Source organism: Embiotoca jacksoni, unplaced genomic scaffold (genome assembly GCF_022577435.1).
Source record: "Embiotoca jacksoni isolate LCO1_2020_lvr unplaced genomic scaffold, fEmbJac1.0.p SCAF_4, whole genome shotgun sequence".
NCBI lineage: Eukaryota > Metazoa > Chordata > Actinopteri > Embiotocidae > Embiotoca > Embiotoca jacksoni.
Window position 1 is genome coordinate 18,683,561 of NW_027185392.1, and position 25,762 is coordinate 18,709,322.

The 25,762-nt window shown below is 43.2% G+C and overlaps 2 protein-coding genes across 6 annotated transcripts in view; both read left to right on the forward strand.

Moving 5' to 3' along the window:
• Positions 1-4,980, forward strand: part of LOC138208728 (zinc finger protein 91-like) — a 29,474-nt gene extending 24,494 nt beyond the window's left edge. The window contains exons 18-21 of the mRNA XM_069166810.1: positions 848-1,800; positions 1,892-2,069; positions 2,188-2,319; positions 3,354-4,980. Coding sequence (XP_069022911.1) covers positions 848-1,800; positions 1,892-2,069; positions 2,188-2,319; positions 3,354-4,051 — 1,961 coding nt within the window. The 3' untranslated portion in view covers positions 4,052-4,980. The remainder of the gene's footprint in view (positions 1-847; positions 1,801-1,891; positions 2,070-2,187; positions 2,320-3,353) is intronic.
• A 638-nt stretch (positions 4,981-5,618) lies between these two features.
• On the forward strand, positions 5,619-20,556 carry gaa2 (alpha glucosidase 2). Of its 5 annotated transcripts, XR_011179133.1 has the most exons (22): positions 5,619-5,815; positions 7,191-7,354; positions 7,836-8,393; positions 9,447-9,592; positions 9,913-10,078; positions 11,182-11,278; positions 12,253-12,372; positions 12,765-12,883; positions 13,438-13,569; positions 13,651-13,761; positions 14,264-14,377; positions 14,471-14,555; positions 14,646-14,763; positions 14,894-15,027; positions 15,216-15,367; positions 16,120-16,268; positions 16,397-16,538; positions 16,633-16,731; positions 17,153-17,317; positions 17,651-17,797; positions 18,978-19,144; positions 19,794-20,556. XR_011179133.1 is itself a non-coding variant. In XM_069167346.1 (21 exons), exons 2-21 carry the CDS (start codon positions 7,262-7,264, stop codon positions 19,041-19,043), a joined length of 2,913 nt encoding a protein of 970 aa, XP_069023447.1. In that variant the 5' UTR covers positions 5,619-5,815; positions 7,191-7,261; the 3' UTR covers positions 19,044-20,556. The 5 variants fall into 5 exon arrangements, 4 of the variants coding, with proteins under 4 accessions (XP_069023447.1, XP_069023449.1, XP_069023450.1 ...); XM_069167346.1 differs by having other exon boundaries at positions 18,978-20,556; XM_069167348.1 differs by having other exon boundaries at positions 7,194-7,354; positions 18,978-20,556.
• Positions 20,557-25,762: the final 5,206 nt, after the last annotated feature.

The following is a 25,762-nucleotide window of genomic DNA, read 5'->3' on the forward strand; positions in this document are numbered from 1 at the left end:
ATTGACTCTTTTCAAGCTAAGTGTTTTATGATATAAACATGATATTGTCCGGACTTCTGTGGGACCACATCAACATTAATGAGCATTCAGACCATGTAAACACAGGAGCATCTTAAAGATGTAATTGATTCTGTGTCCGTAACAGCTGGGCGGCACAGTGGTGCAGTGGTTAGCATTGTTGCCTCACAGCAAAAAGGTTCCCGGTTCGAATCCGGTCCTGGGCCTTCCTGTGCGGAGCCTGCATGTTCTCCCTGTGCCCGCGTGGGTTCTCTCCAGGTGCTCCAGCTTCCTCCCACCGTCCAAAAAAACATGCTCCTCCTGTCCACATGCCCAAGTGTCCCTGAGCAAGACACTAAACCCTAAATTGCTCCCGATGGTGTACCGTCAGTATGTTGTAAGTCGCTTTGGATAAAAGCGTCAGCTAAATGTAACAAACACTTGTCCTTTTAATCAGACTTGCATTTTGTTCTCTTTGGTGACACTTGACCCGCATAAAACAACATTACCCGACATTTTGGTTGCTTCTACTTTCTTTGCCATGTTGATATTGTAATTATTTTTCTGCTGCTGACAATTTCCTTGGCATCTTCAGGCACTTGTGCTCATCACACAGGAAGTTGTTTTTGCGTTAGGTTCCCGTGTTTCCCTCCCTGATTACCGTAACCAGGCACCTTGTTTACATGACTGGTCAGAAGTCAGCTTCCTGGAGAACACAGACTGTAACCTGGTGATTGAAGTGCATGTAAACACACCGTCACTTCAGCTCACAGACTGTTGTGAAAATACCCCCTCAACGTTTCTGTTTTACAAAATGAATATCTGTTCTTGTCTTTATGTGTTCACACAGGAGTGAGTGCTGTCGCTGGCATCGTCCCTGCAGAGGCTCCGCCGAAGACATTCGATCATAGTGAGAATGAAAAACCGCCATCACTTCACAGCTGCTCAGTTTGTGGGAAAGACTTCCCCTACGCCTCGAAGCTTCAGCGACACCTACGCACTCACTCGGGAGAGAGGCCTTTCCCTTGCTCCATGTGTGAGAAGAGATTTCCAGAGAAGGGGCTTCTCATGATCCACGAAAGGGTCCACACCGGGGAGAAGCCGTTCCCATGCACTTTCTGTGAGAAAAGGTTTGCCAGCCAGGGGGAGCTGCGGCTACACCGGCGGACGCACACCGGCGAGAGGCCGTATCACTGCTCCATCTGTCTGAAGAGCTTTTCCCGACACTGGCACCTGAAAACGCACCTCGAGGCGATGCACTCTGAGGTCGTCGCAGGCTTCACGAGGAAGAAGTTTCCCTGCTCAGATTGTGAAAAGAGCTGTAACTCAGCCGCCGAGCTGAGAGATCATCAGAGGACTCACACTGGAGAGAGACCCTTTCAGTGCTCATTCTGTGACAAACGGTTTGCCCTGTCGGGTACTCTGGTGAGACACGAGCGGCTCCATACCGGCATCACGCCCTACCACTGCTCTGACTGCGGGAAGACATTTGCACAGCAGTGGACCCTGACCACACACATGCGGACTCACACGGGAGAGAAACCGTACAGCTGCACGCAGTGCGATAAGTCCTTCGTCGCTCCCGGAGAGCTTCGGAGGCACACCAGGATTCACACCGGAGAAAAGCCGTATAACTGCTCCGACTGTGGGAGGCACTTCTCACTGGCGGGAACTCTCAGAAACCACAAACGGTCTTGTACGCAGAGCAAGAATGAATCGGTCCCTGGTGTCGTCTCGAGCCCGGCTCAAGCTGCAGTTGGTGAACAATCCCAGCAAGACCTGGCCGGCAACATCAGCTCAGAGGTAGTGACAATACACAGAGGTAGTCAAAGCAGGATCTGTGTTTTTATCTGCATTGTTCCCTCCATTTGTTCTTGTGCATCTGTGTTTCCAGGTGTCTGACAGCCGGCCTGGTGCAGCGCAGCCTCAGTGCTCAGAGCGGCTGAACTGTGACAAAGCAGCTCAGTGTGAAAATCACCTGAGAGAACCAGCAGACCAGCCGGACGACACTGCTTCTAGTCCGCATATGAATGTAATAGTGAAAGAGGAAGAAGAGGAGGAACCCCTGTGTGGTACATAAACAGGAGACTGCACATGTTCTTCTTATGAATGAAAAGAAGCATGAATACCTTTGATCATGACTTTTGATATTTAGGGGTTGTTGTTGTTGTTGTTGTTTTTCTCCCCCAGTAGAGGAAACTCCAGACCAGGTGTCTGGTGGTGAAGATTGTACCATGTCAGAGGAAAGTGAAGAGCAGCATCAGGAAAGCAACACAGAAATTAGGATTACAGTAAAGGAGGAAGAAGAGGAGCCTATCAACAGTAAGGAAAACACATGAAAATGATGATTATTACATTGAACAAAGAGTTGATGCTTCCGTCTTTACTCGTGCTCCTTAACTGGGATCTAGTTTCAATAAATAAATGGACAAGTTGTTAAGGATTCCTTTACTGAGCGGATTAGAACATGTTTTTCTCCCTGATTAAAACAAAAAATATTATTTTTCCTCTACTTTGAATTACAGAAAACGCAGCACTTTTTATTTACTCTTTTCACTATTTTACTACATTCACACTTATCAGAGCAACTCCTGCATCAGTACAAAACAGTGCACACGAGCGTTTAGGGTGGTTTTGATACTAATATCCCGTCATGCTGAAATCCATGATCAAGCAGCAGCGAGCTGCATCCCGTCACACTTTGTTATTGACATCTGTCATTGACAGATTTCATTACTTGTCGCCTAATTCTGAGTTTGTGAAGCAGTATGATTCAAGTTTTAGATTTTTATCTGGTTATTTGCTCCTTAGAAGCTGCTTTATTTTCTTTCTTTTTTTTTAAGACAGAACCATAATACTGTATTATTTTTGGTGACAGAAAGTGAAGTGTGTCTTATAGCAGTTCACTCCGACTGACTCTTACGTGTCTCAGAACAAACCTCTGCGAGAGAATTTTATATTTCCTCGATTTTATGTAATTTCCCAAAATGTATTTGACAATTCAAGGACCTTTTGATGCATTCATTTCAGTTCAGCGGAAAAGCTAACATTGTCTCTTTCTTCCAGTGTTATGTTATGTATGACTTGCAGAAGACCCTTGTGCACAGAGGGATAGCTAATCTAGAGATGAGAAATTAATATTGCTGTTGTGGAGATGTTTCAAGTTGGGACATGTTTCTTGTTCTTAGTGGGATTAAAGATTTGGTCCAGTTTTTATTTGACTAATTCATCAAAGTCTTCACAATACAGCGCACGGTTATATTTGAAGGGTCGATCATTGGGTGCCTTGTTTTCACCACGGCGAGCAGTGTTTTAACAAGTTCACGTTTCAACCCTTTCCATTTTTGTTTCCACAGTGTCTATGGAAGACCGTGATCACGTGACGGACAGTGAAAAAGAAAGCTGTCCAGCATCCCCAGTGCAGGACCTGCAAAACAACCATCTGACAAAGAGCTCTTACTGCTGTGGGCTTTGTGGAAGAGACTGCCACAAGATGTCCGCTCTTCAGATCCACATGCGAATTCACTCGGGAGAGAAACCGTACCAGTGCACTCTGTGTGGGAAACAGTTTACCCAGAAAGGTCAACTCAAAGGTCACTATAAAGTTCACACTGGAGAGAAACCGTTCTCCTGCCCGGACTGTGGCAAGAGCTTCGCCCACTCTGGGGCCATGAACAGGCATCGGCTCACACACACGGGAGAAAGGCCCTACCACTGTTCGGTGTGTGACAGGAGCTTCAACCAATCAGGCCGCTTAAGGGAACACGAGAAAATCCACTTTGGGGAAAAGTTTGACTGTCCCGAGTGCGAAAAGAGTTTCACGCGATCTTCAAGCCTCAAGAACCATTTCAGGCTTCACACGGGGGAGAGGCCGTACGGCTGCGACATCTGCGGGAGAGGCTTCAGCCGCTCGCAAAGTCTGAGGCTGCACAAACGAAAGCACGAGCAGATTCAGACTGAGGAGGATTCGGCATTCAGTGTGAAGAACGACGACTTCTCGCAGAGTGACGATAACTCTCCAATTAACATGTGCATCACAGATAAAAATGACTGATGTATTTATATAACCAGATATGTACTAGTAGTATTATTAAAGGAATATAGGCAGTAAAACATGAAGTGAATGAGGGGAAAGTAAGGGACTACCTCTGTGAATAGACCGTCATTAAACCTTTATGTGGTGTTTCACACAAAAAGTATTAAATGTTTCACTCCCAGAACATTGCAGATGTGCCAGGTGATGCAAATAACATCACAGTTTTAGACAATACAACAAACACAACTTTTGTAAAATCTTGGAAACTGTTTAGGTAATAAATTTTAGAGGTCATATTTATGCTGATTTATCAGTCTTCACCAGTGTTGCATTGGAATATTGCCCTCACATTTAGAGTATTATGGTAGTTTAAAGAACTCATCAAAGGTCTGTGATTTCATTTTTTCCATGCAGTATTTGTCATCAAACTAATCGTGTATGTGGAAATTGGATTAAAAAATAATTATGTTTTTGTACCAGGCGGCCATTGAGCAGGTGAAGAATCAGGTGAAACTGGAATTTATTCTTCTGGAAATTTGCGCCAAAAAGGAAACATGAACTCGTGATGTGTATCAGATCTTTGCCAAAACCATTGCCCGTTAGTGGTGAATAATTTTCAATCTCTGTTTTGTGCAGTAGTTATTCAAGAACCAAATCGTGAAACAGGTTCACCTGGTTTTAACAGGTCTTAAAGGCCAAGTAACTGTTGTGAATAAAGGAATCCTTCTCGAAGGTTGTGATATAAAAGGCATTAATTGAAGCCATGTCGATGGTAAACGTTACACAGTGCTGCCTCTGTCTAATTGTATGGGACATGTTATACTGAACAATAAAAGTAAAAGAGCAGAAGACTACTATTCTTGAGGTTTTAGGAGCTTAGCGACAACCTATAACCCCGTTTCCAGAAAAATTGGCACGCTGTGTGAATTTTGAAACGCGGTTGTAGATGTCCTTCCCAAGTATTTTGGAAGAAGCACATTTTTTTTTAAATTGAGGCCAAAGAATACAAAAATGTATTGTAGCTTCCGGCAAAGGAAAATGTGGTTTTTTTTACCGGCAGAAATGGAATAAAGTTGGAGTTCCACATTTGAAAGACACTTGCAGCAAAGGTCTTTAAGTTTATTTTCAGGCTACTTGAACCAGTATTTTTTTCAAAATCTCGTGAACCTTTGAGCTGTTGAAGTTAGGCAATATATCCAAGCAAACACACACAAAAAAATGAAATGAGTGAAATAATGAAGTGCCTACTATGTCCAACGAATCTATTTTATTCTGCATGTTGTGATTTCTCACTTGATTAAGAACTGATATAATTCAAAGACTGCCGGCAACAAACCCTGATATTATTCGACATTTTCCTTTATCTCTAATCTTACACTTCCCCGCAGTGACATACCCGCTGCCAGCCGAACTGATCAGAGTTACAGGATTCCCAGCTGCTCCTGAAGGCAGCACCCTTGAAAGAAAACACACTCCCGACATTTGTCGTTTTTAAACCCAGACCTCTCGACCCGATCATAACTTAGTCATCGCTGTATAAGTGAGCTTGAGGTGGTTGACATTAACACACGCGGTCGTTAATCATTCGTAAATCCGACGTGAGGTTGTCGGAGGGCTCCTCGACCGGGAGGTCTAGAAATTACGAGGTGTCCTGAACGCGACGTGGGAATAAACACGGTGACCATGCAGGCGGTCGAGGTGGTCAGCGTTACGTGACGTTTACTTCAAGGAAAAGTTTGCCGTGTGGGCTGCATTTCAACGGAAAGCTCAAAGGATATCCGGGTAAGCACCGCTGAAGTTCCCGGTCCCGTCGGTGACCGGGAACTCCCGTTAACTACCGACACAGACGTGTGTGAAACACTGTTAAAGGAAGCTAACGCGAATATACGCTGCATGTTCCGCATTAACGTCCCGCTCCGTCTAATGCGGCTCGTTGAGTGTTTTCTCTTTGCCGCAGTTACCCGAGTGAAGCCAGCCAGTCCTGAAAACAGGGTTTCATTCACGTGTCCTGGTTGAACTTTGACATTTACGTGTTTGTTTTTTTTCTACTCGGTGGCAGCTGAAGTTAGCTCACTAAGTGGCTAACTTTAGCTAGCCCTGTGGCTCCGTAGCAACACCGTCGCTTTGGACAAAATGTCTTACGAGTGAGGACGCTCATAATACCTGGGCTTTAACGATACCGTGATTATAAACGTACCCTCGGTCAGAGCGACGTTTTATTCAGAGGGATGTAACTGCAGATAGTAAGATAGTCACACCCGCGTGTGACCTCAAGATAAATGCTGCAATTAAAGATAACGTGTGTCGTTATGGTCGACAAACACACTGCGATGACGCATGTTGGTGTGACGTCACATCTGTGAACGTACTGCGACGATGCATGTTGGTGTGACGTCACATCTGTGAACGTACTGCGATGACGTATGTTGGTGTGACGTCACATCTGTGAACGTACTGCGACGATGCATGTTGGTGTGACGTCACATCTGTGAACGTACTGCGACGATGCATGTTGGTGTGACGTCACATCTGTGAACGTACTGCGATGACGTATGTTGGTGTGACGTCACATCTGTGAACGTACTGCGATGACGTATGTTGGTGTGACGTCACATCTGTGAACGTACTGCGACGATGCATGTTGGTGTGACGTCACATCTGTGAACGTACTGCGATGACGCATGTTGGTGTGACGTCACATCTGTGAACGTACTGCGACGATGCATGTTGGTGTGACGTCACATCTGTGAACGTACTGCGACGATGCATGTTGGTGTGACGTCACATCTGTGAACGTACTGCGATGATGTATGTTGGTGTGACGTCACATCTGTGAACGTACTGCGATGACGTATGTTAGTGTGACGTCACATCTGTGAACGTACTGCGACGATGCATGTTGGTGTGACGTCACATCTGTAAAGTACTGCGACGATGCATGTTGGTGTGACGTCACATCTGTGATAGTTGTTTTTTTGGGGCTTAATGTGTCCATAAATGTTGACTCGAATGATCCCAAAGAATTTGGACTCATTGAATTAAAATTATTGTCTCCTTTTATTTCCTCTTACTCCTTTTTCTGCTAAATAAGAGAAGCTATGATTTTCACCTCACTGATGTGTACACTTCTTCTTCTTCTTCTTCCATCTCTAATCAGCAGAGGACGTGTTGCTGCACTGAACTTTGTCCTGCTGTCTCTTATCGCAGTGTTTCACCACCATTATCGCCATGGTGTCATACAAGCGGCTCAACCCTGAAGACGTTCAGTTTTCCAGTGCAGTTTTGTCCGAAGAGCCTCGTCCTCTTCCAGATGAAGTTCCAGTGAGTTTCTATCCGTTCATGTGTAGCTCACTGCTCTCTCTGCCTGTGACCCTCTGCAGTTAGATTTAAAACTGCAGAGAAACTTTTTAAGAAACATATCATACTTTTTTTCCACCATGATAAAAAAACAACAGGTGGACTATGAACCAACCATTGAAAACAACCTTCCTATGTAGACGTGAGAGTTGGTCTGTAACTCACTGATGTCGCTTCACCTCAGAGACCCAAGAAATTTCCTCAGTGATGCTTTCCTGGTTTGATAGTTAATTTAAATAGTTACGAAGTTGCTCAAATTGGAAAAAGGTGAAATAAATTCCGTCACCGTTGCTTTGATGTTCACCCGAAGTGGAAATTATCAGCATATTGATGCCTTTTTAATTTTAGTTTAAGAAGTAAACCTCTTCATATTGCTGTGCCATGACATTAAACTACATGTTTACTATCACTTGTTTCTACTTTGATGTATTTGCTGTGTATCAAGGGGCCGGATCCAGAGGAGGCCTCCTTGCTTCCACGCCGGCCGCCCTGCTCCATCACCACAGGTCTCCTGGTGATCGGCTGCCTGCTGCTGCTTCTCTGTGGAGGCTGGCTACTGGGCACCATGTTCTGGCTGCACGGCCCCGCCGACCAAGACCCCCACCGACCGCCGCCGCCGGTCCCGGGACCAGCGCGGGACTCCATAGTGCAAACACGAGCGAATGGCACCGCAGCTGCTTCCCACCGTGACGGCTGCAGTTTGATTCCAGAGGCGTGGAGGTTCGATTGCTTCCCTGAAAGAGGGGTGGTTGTGACTCGAGAGTTGTGTGAGGCAAGGAACTGCTGTTTTATCCCTGCTGCCGCCCGCCCACCGGGACAAAATGGGATCCCCTGGTGTTTCTATCCTCCGGATTTCCCTTCGTACTCACTCGTGTCACTGAATGACACGTTGCTGGGACAGAAAGGGACGCTCGTCAAGGATGTGAAGACTTATTACCCTGGAGACATCCTCACTGTAGAGGTGGAGATCCGTCATGAGACAGACACACGGCTCCGTGTCAGGGTAAGTACTCGCATGATCACTTATTTATACATACTGGATAATAAGCCACACAGTCACATGCATATGTTTGGGCAGATCTGCCTTCAGTGATGTTCAGGTTAGTGGACTTTGAGGGGTTTTTGAGGTGGTTGTTGCTGCATGTCAAAGTCCCCTTTAGATTATTGTCCTGTTGTAGAAGACGACTTCCTGTCAGATTCATTTTGTTTGACTGACTGCACAACGTCTCATCCAGATGTTTCTGGTATTTAGTGCAGTGTTTCAACTTTCCAGTGCCAATGAGCACAAGACCCCAAAGCAGAATGTGTCCTTTCCTAAATTATCCAACAGTTGGCTTTTTATTGAAAACTGCTTTTTTTATTTTTTTTCTCCAAACAACCGTTTTTTTGTTTTTTGTTTTTTTTGCTTTATTTACTTGAGACATTAACTTTTACGATGAGGTTGCAGATGATGTTTCCTTCAGATGACTTTTTCGCGTGGACCCTATGAGAGCGTCAGGGCTGTACGGTGGAGCGGTGCACCGTCACTCCTGAGTCAAAGAAGCCTTTCTTTGAGAGCATATGGAGGTTTTGCCGAACAGACATAAAGTGTTGTCTGAAAGTTTAGCTACCGATCAACATTTTCTCTTGACTTCCACGGTTCCCTTTAACTGTCATTTCTTAATGACTTTTCGGACGGTGGAAACTGCCACCTGGAAGTTGTTTTCATTTTCAGATCCTCATTCATTTGATCACAGCATCCTGTGGGTGTTGACTGTTATCACGAGGTTTAAAGAGTCGGAGGATCCATCAGCTGTGGGATTGCAATCAGCTGATCATTCCTAAGCACAGTTGCAGATATCCGTGTCTCTGGAGCTGCAACCTTCTGATCATTACGTGAAACTAGTTATTACCCAACACTGCTTTTGTGCACTAAGGTTTCCGAGTCCAACAATATCTGGACCAATCTTTTGACTCAACCAAATAATGAATTCACGTTCTATATTGTCATTTTACACACGATGTACAATTAAACTGTGCAGTGCTGTAATTTAACCACAAACTGTTCTCAATCTAGATAACTGACCCTTCAAGTTCACGGTTTGAGGTGCCGATCTCTGTCCCCACCGCCACCAAGAAGGCAGAGAGCCCCGACTACACCGTAGAGCTTTCAAAGCAGCCGTTTGGTCTCGTCGTGAAGAGGAGCTCTACAGGAGCCGTGCTGTAAGTCTGACTTCAGGAGCAAACATTTGATCAGATAATGCCAAGCTCAGACTTCAGAAATCCACACATCACAATCACATTCAACCACTGGCATCACACACACTTGTGAATTTGACATTTACATTTTGGTGCTCATACTACAGAACTGAGCACTGACGAGATGTAGTGTCCAAGGTGTTTGACTGGGACAGGAAAGTCACAGCTAAAATCTTGTAGTTTGGTTTAAGGTGAAGAATCACAACTGCTCATATTGTGTAGTCGAGCGTTTTTAAACTGCATTCAGTTGTAAAACCAATTCATACTTTTCTGTCTCCTGTCAGTCTGAACACCAGTGTGGCTCCTCTCTTCTATGCCGATCAGTTCCTCCAGTTGTCCACGTCCCTCCCCAGTCAGTTCATTTACGGGCTGGGTGAGCACCGCTCCACCTTCCTGCATGACGTCCACTGGAGGACACTCACCATGTGGGCCAGAGATGTGCCCCCGATGGTAAAGGCACTCGTCATTGTTCTGTTTATAGTCACTGGAAATGCAATTGATACTTTTGTTTGTTACTTTGGGCTGCGAGTTTGAAGAAAACAAGTTCACTGATGTATTTAAAAAAAAAAAAAAAAAAAAAAAAAAAAATTGTGTTGAAAAATAAATAAAATGTTATAAATGTAAATTACTGCAGACATTTGACTTGTGGAAGAAAAAGCACAGGTGTTTATTGGCACTATTAACGATACCATCGGTATTTTCCCAGCAAACCATGACAACGTGACCTCATCCACAACAGACCTTTTCTACAGAAATGTCTTAACTTGTCATGACATCAATGCTGGTGTCATTCCACTTAGAGGACACGTTGGTATTTGTTTGTTTTTCTGGCACAAGGCACATGAATCAATGTCACTGTTATTGTGCCAATGAAAGCCAAAAGGCAAATTTTCAACTGTTGTGACTAAGAATTTTTACTATTATTTAGAGGCCCACCGGATCTCGTTCTTTTTTTTCATTTATTTTTTCATCAGCTGTCTCCTGTTTGTAGCATCTAATCTCACAGCGCCACACATGTTTTTCTGAAGACTGATGGCAACGTGTTGTTCTCCTTTTGTTGCTTACTGGCAGTCGGAAAACGGCTTTAAGGTGCATTACTGCCACCTTCTGTCAGTAGTAACACATTACTACCAGGCACAGATAAAAACAAGGCAAAATATATATATTTATTTTTAAGACAAGATGCTCTATCTTTTTTCCATGATTTTTTTTAAATTTTGAAAATTTTGAAAATCATGTCCTGTCTCTACTTGTGACTTGGTCATGTGTTAAATTAGCTGTTAAGGAAGGCTACTAGGGTGCAGAGTAGAATTTATGAAATACACACAATTCATATAAAGTAATGTTGAGCGGACATAAAACAGTTATATTTCAGATGACGGGTGGAAACGCAAAATCATTTATTGCCGTGACGGGTCTAAATGTATTCAGTGAAAAAAGAACACTCAGTTTGTGGTTTCTCATGATTATGACTTGACTGCGTGTGTTTACTTTTGTGCAAGTAAAATCCACAAGATAAAATTGTAATTTCCTTGTGTCCCTCTACATTGTAGGAACATACAAACCTGTACGGTGCTCATCCATTTTACCTGGCGATGGAGGACGGAGGCAACGCACACGGCTTCTTTCTGCTGAACAGCAATGCAATGGGTCAGTCCGCTTGACGCCATGATACTTCCACTTCAACTTGGACTGCGTGCAGTAACACGCACACACTAGTGCTGTAATTGAGATTGAACAAAATAGCTGATGCTCATATTTGAAAGCTTTCCCAACTGTTCAGATGACAGCAGCTGACAGAATTAAGCAAATACGTAAAAAAGGAGAAGTTCCACGTGGACATTTCCGTGATAAATCTGTACTCGTAAAACCACAATAACTTCCCAGTGTTGTTTGAACATCTATTTCATGTACTACAGATGTCATATTATGTTTCCTAATGACCAGAGGTGTGGTACATTGTTAAATTGTGGCTTGTTTCTGAGGTTGTGTATCCACTGTGGCGGCAAGCTTGCATACAATAGTCAATAATGTAGTTCAAACATTTCACAATGCTTTTTTGCAACTGTTTCACAACTGTTTCCGTCTGCTGAAAAGCTTCAGAGCTTTTCATTTGAAACAGCGGAGGAAATGTGGAGTTTGTTATGTTATGAATACTTTAACAGCCCAAACAGATTGAAACGAGGCTTTTAGTTGATATTATTAATCAACCAATTCCCCTTAAATGTTAATGTGACAACTTTTGACCATTCCTTTTGTTTTTATTGGATTTCTTGCTTTAGAAAAGCACTCAAAAAGCACTTAAAAAATGTAAATGCATTTCAACCAAAATCATTTTATGTCCTCACTTGGTTCCAGTGCGCTTCAGCAGCTCTACACCTACGTTAACGACTATATTAAGTGTTGCTAATTTAAATGTTAAATTGTCTATTTCCCTCTATTAGACCTTAAATGAAATTTTACTTGAAAAGCAGGAATAATCAGCTGTTTATTTTAACTGATTTACGCAAATGTGCATCTTATTCTTAGTTATTTGTGAACACTTACTGCATTTCTTTTCTTTCAACTCTGTTCTTTGTTTTCTCTGTGTGAAAGTTTCATCACTGGTTTTCCTGTTCTTCCAGATGTGGTCCTCCAGCCCGCCCCAGCCCTCACCTGGCGGACCATTGGTGGAATCCTTGACTTCTATGTTTTCCTCGGTCCTGATCCCGGCTCAGTGATTGAACAGTATGTGGAAGTTATAGGTCAGTAGGAGTGTGCTACGATACGTGGACATGTCGTGTACTGAACTGTAGCTGCATGTCTGTGACTGGTAATACCATGAGATGACTCAGACCTGCCTTAAACTGATACACGCATAGATCCATGTTTCAGTTGGTTTGAGGAAGCCACGGTGAAGAGTATCAATATCCCGTTGTTACAGTGACTTGACACCACCAGCACAAGAAAAAAAGATCCACAACTTTTTAAAGTCTGTGATCAGGTACAGGAGTTTCACAGAAACTGAGTAAAAGAAGTCCAAATGCTCTACTGACCGTTTCCCTCTGACACCCCGAGTTCCTTCATTTTTCTTCTCGACGACAAGTTGCTTTCACTCTCGCACTTCTTCCTTCATTCATTTCTCCTCCTGTCACAGGATACCCAGCGATGCCCATCTACTGGGCGCTAGGATACCATCTCTGTCGCTGGGGCTACAACACTAGTAATTCTACCTGGGAGGTTGTCAAGAGCCTGAGGAATTATAGGATACCTCAGGTAATTTTTGTCAGTGTTTACTGTCGTTTGTGTTTTTTTTTGTAATTTAATTAAGTAGTGTCATGGTAATCTTTATTAAAGTGCTTTAGAGACAGGAGAAGATGAAATCAATATAATGAATAACAACAGAGAGTGTATATGATAAAAACAAATAAAAAAAACTAGAACAACAAACTGAAAAACCGATGTAAAACTAGTTAAATGATGATCAATAAACATACTGCAAGTTTTACAAAGAGATGAAAAAGCAGACATCCAGTGGGAAGCTACGATTGCACCGCAATAAATATTTAAACAAGCTTTTTATTGAGTGCCAGGTTTGTCTACTGATTTATATGTTTGCTCTTTCTACTTCAGGATGGCAAATTTATTTTTTTTAGGAGCGTATCATTAAATGCAAATATTAAATGCGACATTTTATATAAATTTCACCAACATTCAGACTGAAGTTTTCGCTGCTACTCATTTTTTTTTTTTTTTTGTGGGTTTGTACAAAGTTTGGCTGCTCAGCACAAGTTGGCACCTGCTTGATCTGATTGTGCGTCTGACTGCAGGATGTCCAGTGGAACGACATCGACTACATGGACCAATTCATGGACTTCACTTTTGATCCTAAAAAGTTTGGCACACTGCCTGACCTGGTCAGAGATCTGCATGCCCATGACCAGCGATACGTCATGATCCTGGTACGCACAAGTTTGCACTTGCTGTGACGGAGTGGTGTGTTTGATTTGGTGCGCGTATGACCGCTGTTTCTCCACCTGCAGGACCCGGGTATCAGCAGCACACAGCCTGAAGGCTCCTACTGGCCTTTCGATGAAGGACTGAGGAGAGGAGTTTTTATTAAAGACGCGGAGGGGAAAACACTCATCGGGAAGGTGAGTCGTGTCTCGGTCAAAGTCGTTTAAAACGCCAAAATAAATTCACCGATGGCTTTTGTCAAGCAGTAATAGTGAAAAACAAACACTTTTGTGTGGTGTTCAGGAAACAGCTGCAGCTTCCTTAGACGGCTTCATTTGAAACTTCTTTACGTCAGTGGTCCCTCCTCTTCCTCTGTGGAGCAGAGATGGCGACCGTTTAGGCTGAAAAGTGTCCAACGTTTCACACTTCTTTTTTTTGGACTGTTTTGAGTGTATCATGCTGGTATTTGTCGGGCGCTGCATGTTTCTGTACTTTACAGTGAGAACGCAATTATTCACTCAAAATGTGTTAGTGCACAAGTGCTGCATTTGGATCACAGCCGTGGTTTAGCTACAGCGGAGCTGCTTTTCAGCTGAACCTGCGCTCGTTTTCACATCTAATGAGATGATACGTGACAACAGCAGCCCCAGTGCCTCAGGTGGAAATAAATGAAATCAATATCCTGATGTCTTCTTCCAGGTGTGGCCCGGTCTGACCGCATATCCTGACTTCTCTGATGAAGTGACACATGAATGGTGGTACGACAACCTACAGAGGTTTCATGAGAAAGTGCCCTTTGATGGATTATGGATCGTAAGTGTGTGAATATGAAAAACACTACTGGAACTCTTCATTTAAAGCATTTCATCACATCTCCTCCCTGACATTGTCTCATTTGATTTTTAGGACATGAACGAGCCGTCAAACTTCCTGGATGGATCGACCAATGGCTGTCCATCAAACAGTCTCGAAAATCCTCCTTACACTCCAGGTGGGAGACGCAGAGCTCAACACACAAATCACACGACTACAATACACACACATGACTGTCAAAATGTAACACTGTGCCTTTTCCTTTCAGGCATACTGGGAGGTTTGCTGAGAGCCAAAACTGTGTGTGCCACTGCACAGCAGAAGCAGTCCATACATTATAACATGCACAGTCTCTACGGACTCATGGAAGCTAAAGCTTCTGCAAGGTCCGGATACGTAAAACACACACACAGATACACCAGGGAGGCAAAATCCTGAAAACACTGAAAGACATTTTGTTACATTACTGACAGTTTGGTGTCCCTCTTCCTTATTCCGCTCCGTCCTCATGTCCAGCGCTCTGAAGAGGATCGTGGCAAAGAGACCTTTCGTGATCTCTCGCTCCACCTTCCCCAGTCAGGGGATGTACTCCGGTCACTGGCTGGGAGACAACAGGAGTCTGTGGAAAGACCTTTACACTTCTATAGCAGGTTGGCGCTTCAGCTAGTCGACAGACATTCACGCTGGTATTCTGACACATTTATTTTGTTGTAAAACGGCTTATTTGAAGGATAAATATGTCTCATTTTAGATTTGAGAAAGCTGCGTATGAAATGGTCCATTTAATAGTTTGACATTGGTTTTATTTCTCAGATTATTATTTTTTTCTTTCCCTCAGGTATGTTGACCTTTAACCTTCTGGGCATCCCGCTGGTGGGAGCAGATATCTGTGGCTTCAGTGAGGAGCCTCAGGAGGAGCTGTGTGTCCGCTGGACGCAGCTGGGAGCTTTCTATCCCTTCACACGAAACCACAACTCCATCGACATGAAGGTGAGCGTCCAACTGAAATTAGACAGCACGGCCTGGTCTTCTTCGGCAGACAGATCTGCTGTGTGAATCACTCCTGCTTTGGGGAAAGGGAGAAACTCGACGTGGTTTGGGTTTTATGATGCCCTCTACTACTTTTGCATTCATTTGACAGACTAGTGGAGACAGATAGGAATTCAAATGTCGCATAAAGCAGTAAAATCATTGTACTATCGGAGGTAATACTGAGCCAGAAAGCAGCCTGCTACTCAATGAGAGCCACAGACTCTGAGTGACAGCCCTCTTAGTGAAGTCTCCTTTTTATCAGACTTAAAAACATGAACACGCGTCATGTCCCACACCGTAGCTATTTCAACGAGCCACCAAACAAACATGAACATTAAACAGCATGTAAATCCACCTACAGATGTAACTTGGGTCAGTTTTGATGCTGATGTGATCGTTACTCTTCAGTCTCACAACAAACTGTCTGTCTGATGGAGCTACTCTGTGGATTAACACCGACACTGGAAGCAAGCAAGCCAGCTGCTGTCAATCAAACTCCGACACCGACACGCCCCTCCAGCTGGCTGCTGAGACAAAAAAGGAGTCTTTCTGATATTTAACCCCCCCCCCCCCCCCCCCAAAAAAAAAAAAAAAAAATCCTTGTTCTGTTCTTTTTAATAACAAAATAATCTGTTCATGTTTCTGTGGACTTTAAAGTCTCTGTTTTTTGTTTCCTTCACTTTAAGTTACCTTGTATGTTGTTCTTCCAGCCTCAAGACCCGACGGCTTTCAGCCCGCTGGCCCGCACAGCCATGAAACAAGCTCTGCTGCTGCGTTATTCCCTCTTCCCCGTCCTCTACACTCTCTTTCACAACGCACACGTGCACGGACACACTGTTGCACGACCGATTATGTTTGAGTAAGTAGAGCTCAAACAACACAGTTTTGTAATTTTAGTTTTTTATGCTTTCTTATACATGGACATAATTTAATGTTTTGATTTGATATCTTGGTGGATTAACTCTTATCTTCTGTGCACTTAAAAAGGTTCCCGCAAGATATAAAAACCTACGGGATTGATAAACAGTTCCTGTGGGGGAAGAGTTTGTTAGTGACACCGGTGTTGGATCCTGGAGTGGACTTTGTGATTGGTTACTTTCCGGAGGGCCTGTGGTATGACTACTACACGGTGAGACTAAGATTAAACCGTGTTTGATGAAATGAAGACAAAGTACCTCCAACAGGATACTTACGCATCCTCTTGTGTGTTCCTGTCCTCTCAGGGTGACTCTGTGCGCAGTAAGGGGGAGGAGCTCCGACTCCAAGCACCTCTGGATAAGATCAACCTGCATCTGCGTGAAGGCTCCATTATACCAACACAGGTAAATGGGATTCTCAGTCAGATTTACGATTTTGCTTTTTTTTTTTTTTTTTTTTCCCTGATGTATGATTCAGGGCTTCTACAGACAAAAGCTGCCAGATGAGAAATCTTTTAAGTGTTGTTCCAAAACGCCGGTCGCAGATTGAGTTGGAAGACAAAGTTCACTGACGGATGAACGACTGAAGATCCTGCATCAAAATTCCATAAGAAACTTGGGACCGGACTCTCACAGTGTAGCATGAACCACGTTCTTAGAAACCAACCAATCACAGCACAACCTGATCCACCCCGAGTCTGTGCCACCAGTTGGTGAACTGAATGAAGCCTAAAAAGCATTATCTGATCTCGCATGCAGATCGGACCCGTGCACACCTTCCAATCAGGAGCTCATGATGCTACTTCCTCCCTGTGTATGTGAACAGACTCCCAACCTGACCCTGTGGGTGAGCAGCGGGCAGCCTCTCCATCTGGTCTCAGCGCTGTCTGACGACGGCTCAGCGACCGGGGATCTGTTCTGGGACGACGGCGAGAGCATCGACACCTTCGAGACCGACCAGTACACCTACATCATCTTCAGCGTCGCTAAGGTTCCCGGGATTATCCACATTTCCCATAATGCCCGTTGATAACCAGCACAAACTGCGTCTGAATTAGTTTGATTCAGCTGTGAGTTATATGTGGAGATGAAGACATACTGAGAAGATAAACTGAGGTTAAGACATAGACGTGCACGCAGGATTCTGTAATGTCACAAATAGTTTGCGACTTCCAGCCGGGTGTTGTAGAAAAGTGAAACCTTCAGTGTATGTCGGGCCTCCAGAAGTGAGAAAAGTAACGAAACAAACACGGACGTACCGCAGAGGGGAATTATGATTTCAAGGTCTGTAAGCATGACTGACATTCACCGTCTTATTCTGTAGAACGTGATGACATCCCAGGTGCTCCATCCCAACGTCGAGGCGACGTACATCACTGTGGAGTCGGCCTCCTTCTACGGCGTAAAGGAGAAACCGAGCAGAGTGGTGGTGAACTCCCTGGATGCAGTATTCACCTACAGAGACAACCAGGTGAGGTCAGGAGGCGTGAGGGAAAATGGTCGCTGCGCTTGTTTCTAGTTGTGGGTGGAAAAAAAAAAAAAAAAAAAAAATCGAATAATCACGATTCTTCTATTTCCTGAATCGATTCACAAATTCAGAAAAGGTGACGTATTCTGTGAAAACTTTGTCCTCGGTCACCAACAGACTGACGTTAGTGGAGCACCGAACTCCAGCGCAGCTGACCAACACACACCGCAGCACTTTACAAAACCTCAACCTGCTCGGAACGGACACACGTCAAACAGGACAAAATAATGAAGTGATATCACTTTATATCCGCAGAGTCCCCCTCAAAGTCCTCACAGCATATATTATATGAGTGTGAACAGACATGGATGGAGACCATAGACTTTATATAAAAGTGGACGTAGCTTCCGGGTCTGACAAATGAGGCCGATGCGTTGAGCTACAGTACCACCGAGGGCCACTAGAGGCCGGCTCCAAAAAGCCTGCGGCTCCATAGACTCCCTTCAACTTCTCTCTTGAAACACGAACTCAATCCATTTTTTTTTTTTCCACAAGTTGTGGTGGTTTTGCCGGCTAAGGCCGCTCCTTCTCATTAGTTTTCTGGTGGACCATCTGAAAATAATCGCGTCTTTAATTATATAATAAGCTTCAAAAGGCCGTGTTTTTGGGGGCGTGTCTGTTTGATTGACAGGCCCGAGGTGCAGTCAGGTTTCTGCTATCGGAGGGCGGGACGTAGTATCGTCGGGTTTCCAATCAGATCGAGTCAGATCCGCCGCTAGCTCCTCCCAGCCGTTCACAAACCAATGGGCGACGTCACTGTAGGTTAATGCTTGAACTGCAACTTGACTGGACGGCGGAGGTGCACAACTGCCGCGCTGTAATTCTGGTTCACGTTGAATCAAAATCTGACAAGCATTAACTACTGTGTCGCAATGTAATAAATGTTTTGGAATAAAAAGTTACAATATCTCCCCGTGTTGTGGAGAAGAAGTAAAAAAAAAAAAAAGTCATATAAAATGGAAATGCAGAAAATGAAAATGCACTGGATGAGTAGAGCGACTACGTTCCACCACTGCAACAGAGACGGTCCTGGTGGAGTCTGAAGGATGAGCGAGAGCCGACCGAACCCGACCGAAGACGTTCTCTCCGCTACGCTGACCTTCGTTTTCCGTTTCCTCCGCAGGTGTTGACGGTTGCAGATCTCGGTCTCAACCTCAGTCGCAACTTCACCATCAGCTGGACGTATTGAGTTCAATTGAATTTGCTGTTGAAGCAAGTATCAGGACGGCAACGCGGTTCCTTGTTTTGGCTCTTTACTCCACAACACTGGATGTCACAGGGAGATGTCAGGTAATTGTGAGACTTCCTTGCTGATGTTCACCTTTTTAAAGAGGCGTGCTTCACTTTGCTCTCTGGTTGAACGTGTCCTCGGAGGACGCCTGTCCAGAAGTTAAACCACCGGACGTCACCATTCCCAACACGTGTTTGACGTCTGTGAGGCGGAGCGCTCCTCGGGGACTCTCGACGCCGTCAAATTTGAAAGCTCCCATCCTCTGTTTCATTTCATAGCTCACGTTCAGGAGTACAGAGCCAACTCGAGCTGAGTCAGAAGTGAAAGTGGAGGTGTTCAGGAGTGAGCGAGGTCAAGTGTGTGTGTTCATATCAACCCCATCAGAAGCTTTGCCGGCCTGAAAAAGACTAAAGCGTGTTAGCGTGCGGAGCTGCAGTAGCTGCTTTAATGTACGGACATTTAATCATCAGAGCTGCCCTGATTTCCAACAAAAAGCTTGTCTTGGTCTCACTACTTCACTTTTATCTTTAGCTTCGTTTAATCAAAAATGTTGAAACTTCTCATCAGCAGAAAGATGATGTGCAATAAAAGAACGAGAGGAGAATCTACCTTCCTTGAAATGTGATAAGTCTGAATCCAGCTCCTGACGTCATGAGATGTGTGCGTGAAAGTTGTTCACTGCCTGCTTTTTTTGCACTATAACTGCAGCACAGTGAAGGGAGACGGAGACGGAGACGGAGACGGAGGTGCCTTACGATTCCTTTTCGTGCTTTTCTGAGCGTCTCTGGCTTCTTTGTTCCGCTTTATCAACACTGAAGACTGTGATACTGTTCAGCAGGAGGACTGCTTTAACTGCAAAAATTATTTTTTTAAAAAGAGCCAAAATGTTCTACAATCAATTTTACTGTGACTTTTCTCTGCGAGGCTTTTTCTGACAGCAGAACACGACCGACGGCCACAGCTACATTTGAGGTCGAGGAGGTTTCAGCGTCAGCGTTCAGGGTTCGTTCTGCCTAGATTCGACCTCCATGCTGTGAAAATCTGATCTGAATTCAGCACCTTCGGAAACTTTGTCTTTTATTGTGTTAAAGAAGTCATGGATGCCTGTGCTCTGACCTCATGTCACAAAATCCCCAAACGTTTTCTTTCTTTCAGTTTCATTTTAAACATGCAGAGACGTTTGTGTTTGTGTAATTGTGACATCGCCAGCTTGCAGTTTTTTTTTAATTATTTGTTTTAAGTTTTTGTGTCGGTGTTGAAATTTAATAACATGAAAAAAAAAAAAAAAAAAAAAAAAATCTGTTTTTGCTCGTTTTTCTCAGCACGTCTTTTATTGATGCAACAGGTAAAGAAAAAGGAAGTTTGTTGATTTGTGAACAAATGTTTTGACATCAGTGTGTTGAGAACTGCTTTGTTGTTGTTGTTTTTTTTAATTTAAAATAAATGGTTTTGAGGCCTTTTGTAATCGTCATATTTGAACCGACTAAATCTTATTTTTTATCTTTTTTGCAGAAGAGTTGAAGCACCACTAGAGGCCGCAATTTGTCAATGCTGTGGTCATTGGTATCATTTCCCTCATTGCATTCAAGGTTTTTACACCATAGTTTGTGTATTTGTCAGGTTTTGGGTTTTTTTTCTTTCTGAAAAACTGATATTTAGTTTTAGTTTGGGGAGAAAACAGAATAATAAATGCTTATTCTGACCAAATTGGTACTTCATCTAAAAAAAAAGTATTTGCGCTGTTACCAAGTATGACCCTCCAGTAAGTTTTATCGTAACATTGAAATATTTATTTACAGGATTCCCACTGGTCACAGAATTTCTGGAGTACCATGGAAAATTATGGCATTTGATCTCTTTTTTTTTTTTTTTAGCCAAGTCATGGAATATCATGGAGTTTTGAGATTTTAGTTTCCATTTATATAAATGTAATATTTTCCATGAAGTATTTTGGACACAGTTTAATTTCCTGTATGTTTCCTAAGTGGTTTAATCCTCCTTCCCACTCATGAACAATCACTAGTCAAGACATGTTTGTTCCTGTAGCTGCTAACAAGGAAAAGCTGGCAGGAATTGATAACTTCAAAGATCCGTTGACACAACAGGAAAGCCAGATGTGAAGTTTGTAAAATGTTTATTGATCTATTAAAACATGGGAGCAGGAGCCGTCCACATCCACGGCAACAGTAAGAAGCACGCGTCCCTCATCACTGCTCTGTCACTGACTTCAGTCAAGAGGTTTGACATTTAATTTGGAGTGTGAAATCTGGATTTATCTTTTTCTTATCAGGGATTACCTCCTCTTAAACTGTATATTTTACCAAAGTCACTCTTATCAAGATTCAAATGTGTGTGTTGGCACAAATTATACTCTTAGTTTTTTGTATAATTTCCTCCCTGCTGTCGTCACAGCAACAGATTAGCTGTTGTTTTTTTTGTCACCTCTTCCTCTGTCCATCTTCCTCCACATCGATGTTTCTCTTTAAAAAGATGTTTCTCCATCCCTCTGCACGCTCTTTCTGTCTTTTTGTTATTAAAGATGGTCGCCGATCTCCACCCAGTGAACCCCACGAGTTATTTAGATACAAAAAAAAAGTCTCGGGATGTAATTAAGATCCGTGGGTCATCCGGGGACTCTGATAAATTAGATTGTTTCTTAGAAATTAAATAATTTTCTGGTAAGTTCGGCTCTCCATAGAAACTAAGCAGTGACACTAAGCCAGACTTTCAACTGGATCCCGTGAGTCATGACACCAAGCAAGTCTTTCACTGTCCCCAACACACACACACACACACACACACACACACACACACACAGCAAAGAGCAGCTCCAGAAAGTGAATGCAAACATCTTGTCTCATGTCCCCCCTCTGATAGCGAGAGGTTAAATTACACTCCACTACTGATAAAGTGGACTTGCAATAGGCGGGTTTTTATTGGCTGTGTGCAAACGTTCACAGGCTAACTGTTTCCAGATGGGAGTCTGAGGAGGGCACATATATCATTGAGCGGAGGGGGAGGAGAGAGCAGGGAGAGAACGAGAGCAGAGGGGGTCTGTCAAAAGCATTCTGCTCTACTGACGAGGGCATTTCCTGTCTGGATTTGGGAGGATTAAGTATTTGTGTGTGGGGGGTGTTTGTATGGTTGGCATGTGGAGAGATGAACAGAGCACAAGACATTTCAGGGGATTCTGCGCATGTTTGATGTGCGTAACCATGTTTGTAATGCTTATTTAGGGAACAGATTTTCTCAGAAACAGAGTTAGTGTCAGGGTTTACACTTTTCAGAGGAAAACTTAGTGTTGCCACATTGTGTTTCAGTCTGTTTACTCATATTTATGAAGCATATTTCACCCAGAAAGTTAAAGACTCTGCTTCATAAAAGCTCAAAGGGCTATGATGAGTACTATAAAATGAAACATGTTCAGTTCTATTTGAAAATAAACCTGCATGTAATCAATTCTGACAGATGGTTGTTGTGGAAAAGTCCTGGGAGTCATAAAGAAGCTAAAAGCAGCTTCATTGTTCAGTTCAAACTTTCTTTTTCTGGCTGGAGGTTTTTGTTTTTTTTAAAACAAGAGAGTTGGTGGCATGGGACACACAACACAAAGCTCTTTTTACAGCTTCTTTGTGTGTGTTGTGTGTATGTGTCTGTGTCTGTGTGTACCTATGTGTGTGTGTGTGTGTGTGTGTCTGTCTGTGTTTGTGTGTGTGTGTGTGTGTGTGTGTGTGTGTGTGTGTGTGTGTGCCCTTCAATTCTATTCATTCAACACCACCAACCAGTTTTGTGCAGTCCTTCTCTCAGTCCTCATTCTGAGGATCACGTAGGTTTCAATTTGTGTTTGCGGTCAGATTTCCGTAATAATTTAGTAAAGAAATGATGATCCGGAGTGTAAAAACATTTTAAAGTGTGTATGCGGATGCTCGCCTCATTGTTCAAAGGAAAAACTGTTCGATAACAAAACATTAGTGTGTCTGTAAGGCTCTGCTGTGGTGCTTTGAGCTAAGAAGCTGCTGTTATAAAGGTATAGTGCAGCAGAACAGTTATCTTATCTAGTCAAACATTTCCCCTGTTATGAGATTTACTTTTCTTACTTTTCCTTTCATTTTGGTCTCCACCCCCTCATTGCATGCTGTGTGTGTGTGTGTGTGTGTGTGTGTGTGTGTGTGTGTGTGTGTGTGTGTGTGTGTGTGTGTACGGTATGTGCAGCTATGTATGGGTGTGTGTGTGATTTCCTCTGACTGATATCTTCCCTCATCACGGACAGTTTAGATGTTTTCCATGTTACTGTTCCTCAACAAAACTCGATATTTTCTGGCAGGCTAGCAGCATCTGACCGTCAATGTAATGCTGTTCATTATTAGACCAGTGTAAATATAGAAAAAACTAATTTGACCCCTGACATAGAGAGGAAAACGACGATTCAACACATGCCGAGTGACGTGTGACTAAAAGTTCCCAGGAACTCGGAGAGGTAATCATTTCCCTGATGGGGTTTTCCACAAAGAACTGTATAATTTGAACAGAGAAATTTCCTTAAAACAGCTGCACCAAGTGTTACTGCCCAAATATGTAATTAGTCATTCATTTATTGTTAGAACGATTAGAAAGAGGACATTCCAATACTGTTTAATTTTTTTTCTATAATTCCTCACAACAACTACATCATCCTTCTCCAGATAGGCTACATCATTTCCTTTCTGGAACATTTTAATCAGTAAAATAAAGTGTAACCATCATCACTGTCCCAACGTTTGACAACAACTTAATGCAGAGGGTGTCTGTCATGATTAAAAAAACAAAAACATGTTCAACTAGAAGTTTCTGTTGAGATTATATTATAATCCCTGAACGTTTCAACAAAGTATTACATTGATGGTCAGGGTTGGCTGAATTCTGTCTGGGAATATTTGATTTTTTTTTTTTACCCTTTGGGTGAATTGTGTAAGATTTAAAGTGTAACTTGACACCGAGCTGAATATCATTGTTCCACTGACCTCAGTTGGAAGTTTGAAGCCTGACGCACCACTCAACGGTGACATCATGGTGTACTGACACACCGTGAAGTACACTCCTACATCACTGCTATTTAAACCACTTGGGTTCCGCAAATGTGTCTGTAAATGATCACCTTGATGTCGCAGGGTTGTTGACATTTAATAAAATAAAAAAGGATCATTCAATTTCCCTCTTCTTTAAGCTCTGTTTTTGGTCTCCACCAGCTCTTAAAGGAGATATGTGGCTCTTTCGCTGCTAAATGCTCCACTAAGTTCACCAGCGAGTCGCTAACTTTGTCTGTCGGCCCTTTAGTGCTGGGGCAGTGAACAAAGAGTTAACAGTACTTCTTTGCTGCTGGGAATAGCACTTATATAAAGGCAACAGTAAAAACAATCAGCTAAAAGATGCTAAAATGCTCAGATTCAGGTGTTGAAAGGTTTGAGGCTTGAAGTGAACTGAGCTATGGCAATTTAAAACATGTTGCTGTAGCACCACCAGGAGGGATGGCATTAAATGTGTTTAATTGATTTTCTTTTTTCAGAAATTAGCCTATCTGAAAGTGATATCGAACATCAAACAAATAAACACAATTTTTAAAGGTGGTGAAATACGTCTAACAATTTGAACAGGGAATGGTGGGAAAACTGTTTGCCAAAAAATGTTGCATTATGGGAAATTATATCAGCAGACAAATTTATGACAGGTACTTGCGGTGTTTGAAATAATGGCCACATGGTGGCGCTATCTGCCCTCCAGTAACCAGTAACTTTTTTCTTTTAATTTCTAAGTTAATTTAATTGAAATCTGCGTATTATTCTGCTGAGATACGGACGGATGAATGGGACCAAAAGTAGAAAGCAGTTCAACTCTCTATGTAGGCAGAAACGAGGCCTCCTCCTCTGTTGTGTCCATTTGAGAACAGGTCAGGTGTGCAGGTGTCAGGTAACTTGGTGAACAGACTCCACCCACCTCCTTCAACACACCCAGCAGTCAGAACAGGACGGGACAGGTTGTCCTACACAAGCAGCAACCACACCTGGTTGACCCGGCTCACACTTTATCTTCTGATTATTCCTCTTTAAATTGCTGCACCTTAGTCCCAAAATAGACATTAGGTTTCCCTGTTGTAACACCTGTTCAGGTAACTATTTAGGAGGTGGTTTAAGGAGTCTATTGAGTGCTTATACTGCTGGTATTGTTTATGGGTATTTCTGTTTTTTTTTTTAATGACCTGAGGAGGGTCATTAAATGACACAATTACACACAATGGTGGTTTTTTTTTTAAAGGCAGCTGATTGTAGTATTCTTTGTGGTAACATGACATTTGCTCTATAGCAGCATTAGAAGGAGGAAGGTAAAAGAAAATAAATATTATTAATAGATTTTGTGGTGATTATATTTATGGGTGAATTTGTACTCCTAATTCGACTTTATATGCCCAACATCTTTTTCCTATGGCCCTGACATTGGTGTATGTAGGGCACTGGGACACACACAGACACACACACACACACACACACACACACACACACACACACACACACACACACACACACACACACACACACACAGACAGACAGACAGAAAGAGTTAAAAGGAACACATAGGCGGGGTGAACTCCACCCACGCCGCGTCAAGATCGACCTTTCGCAGGTGTCTCAACCAGTTTAACTTCACCA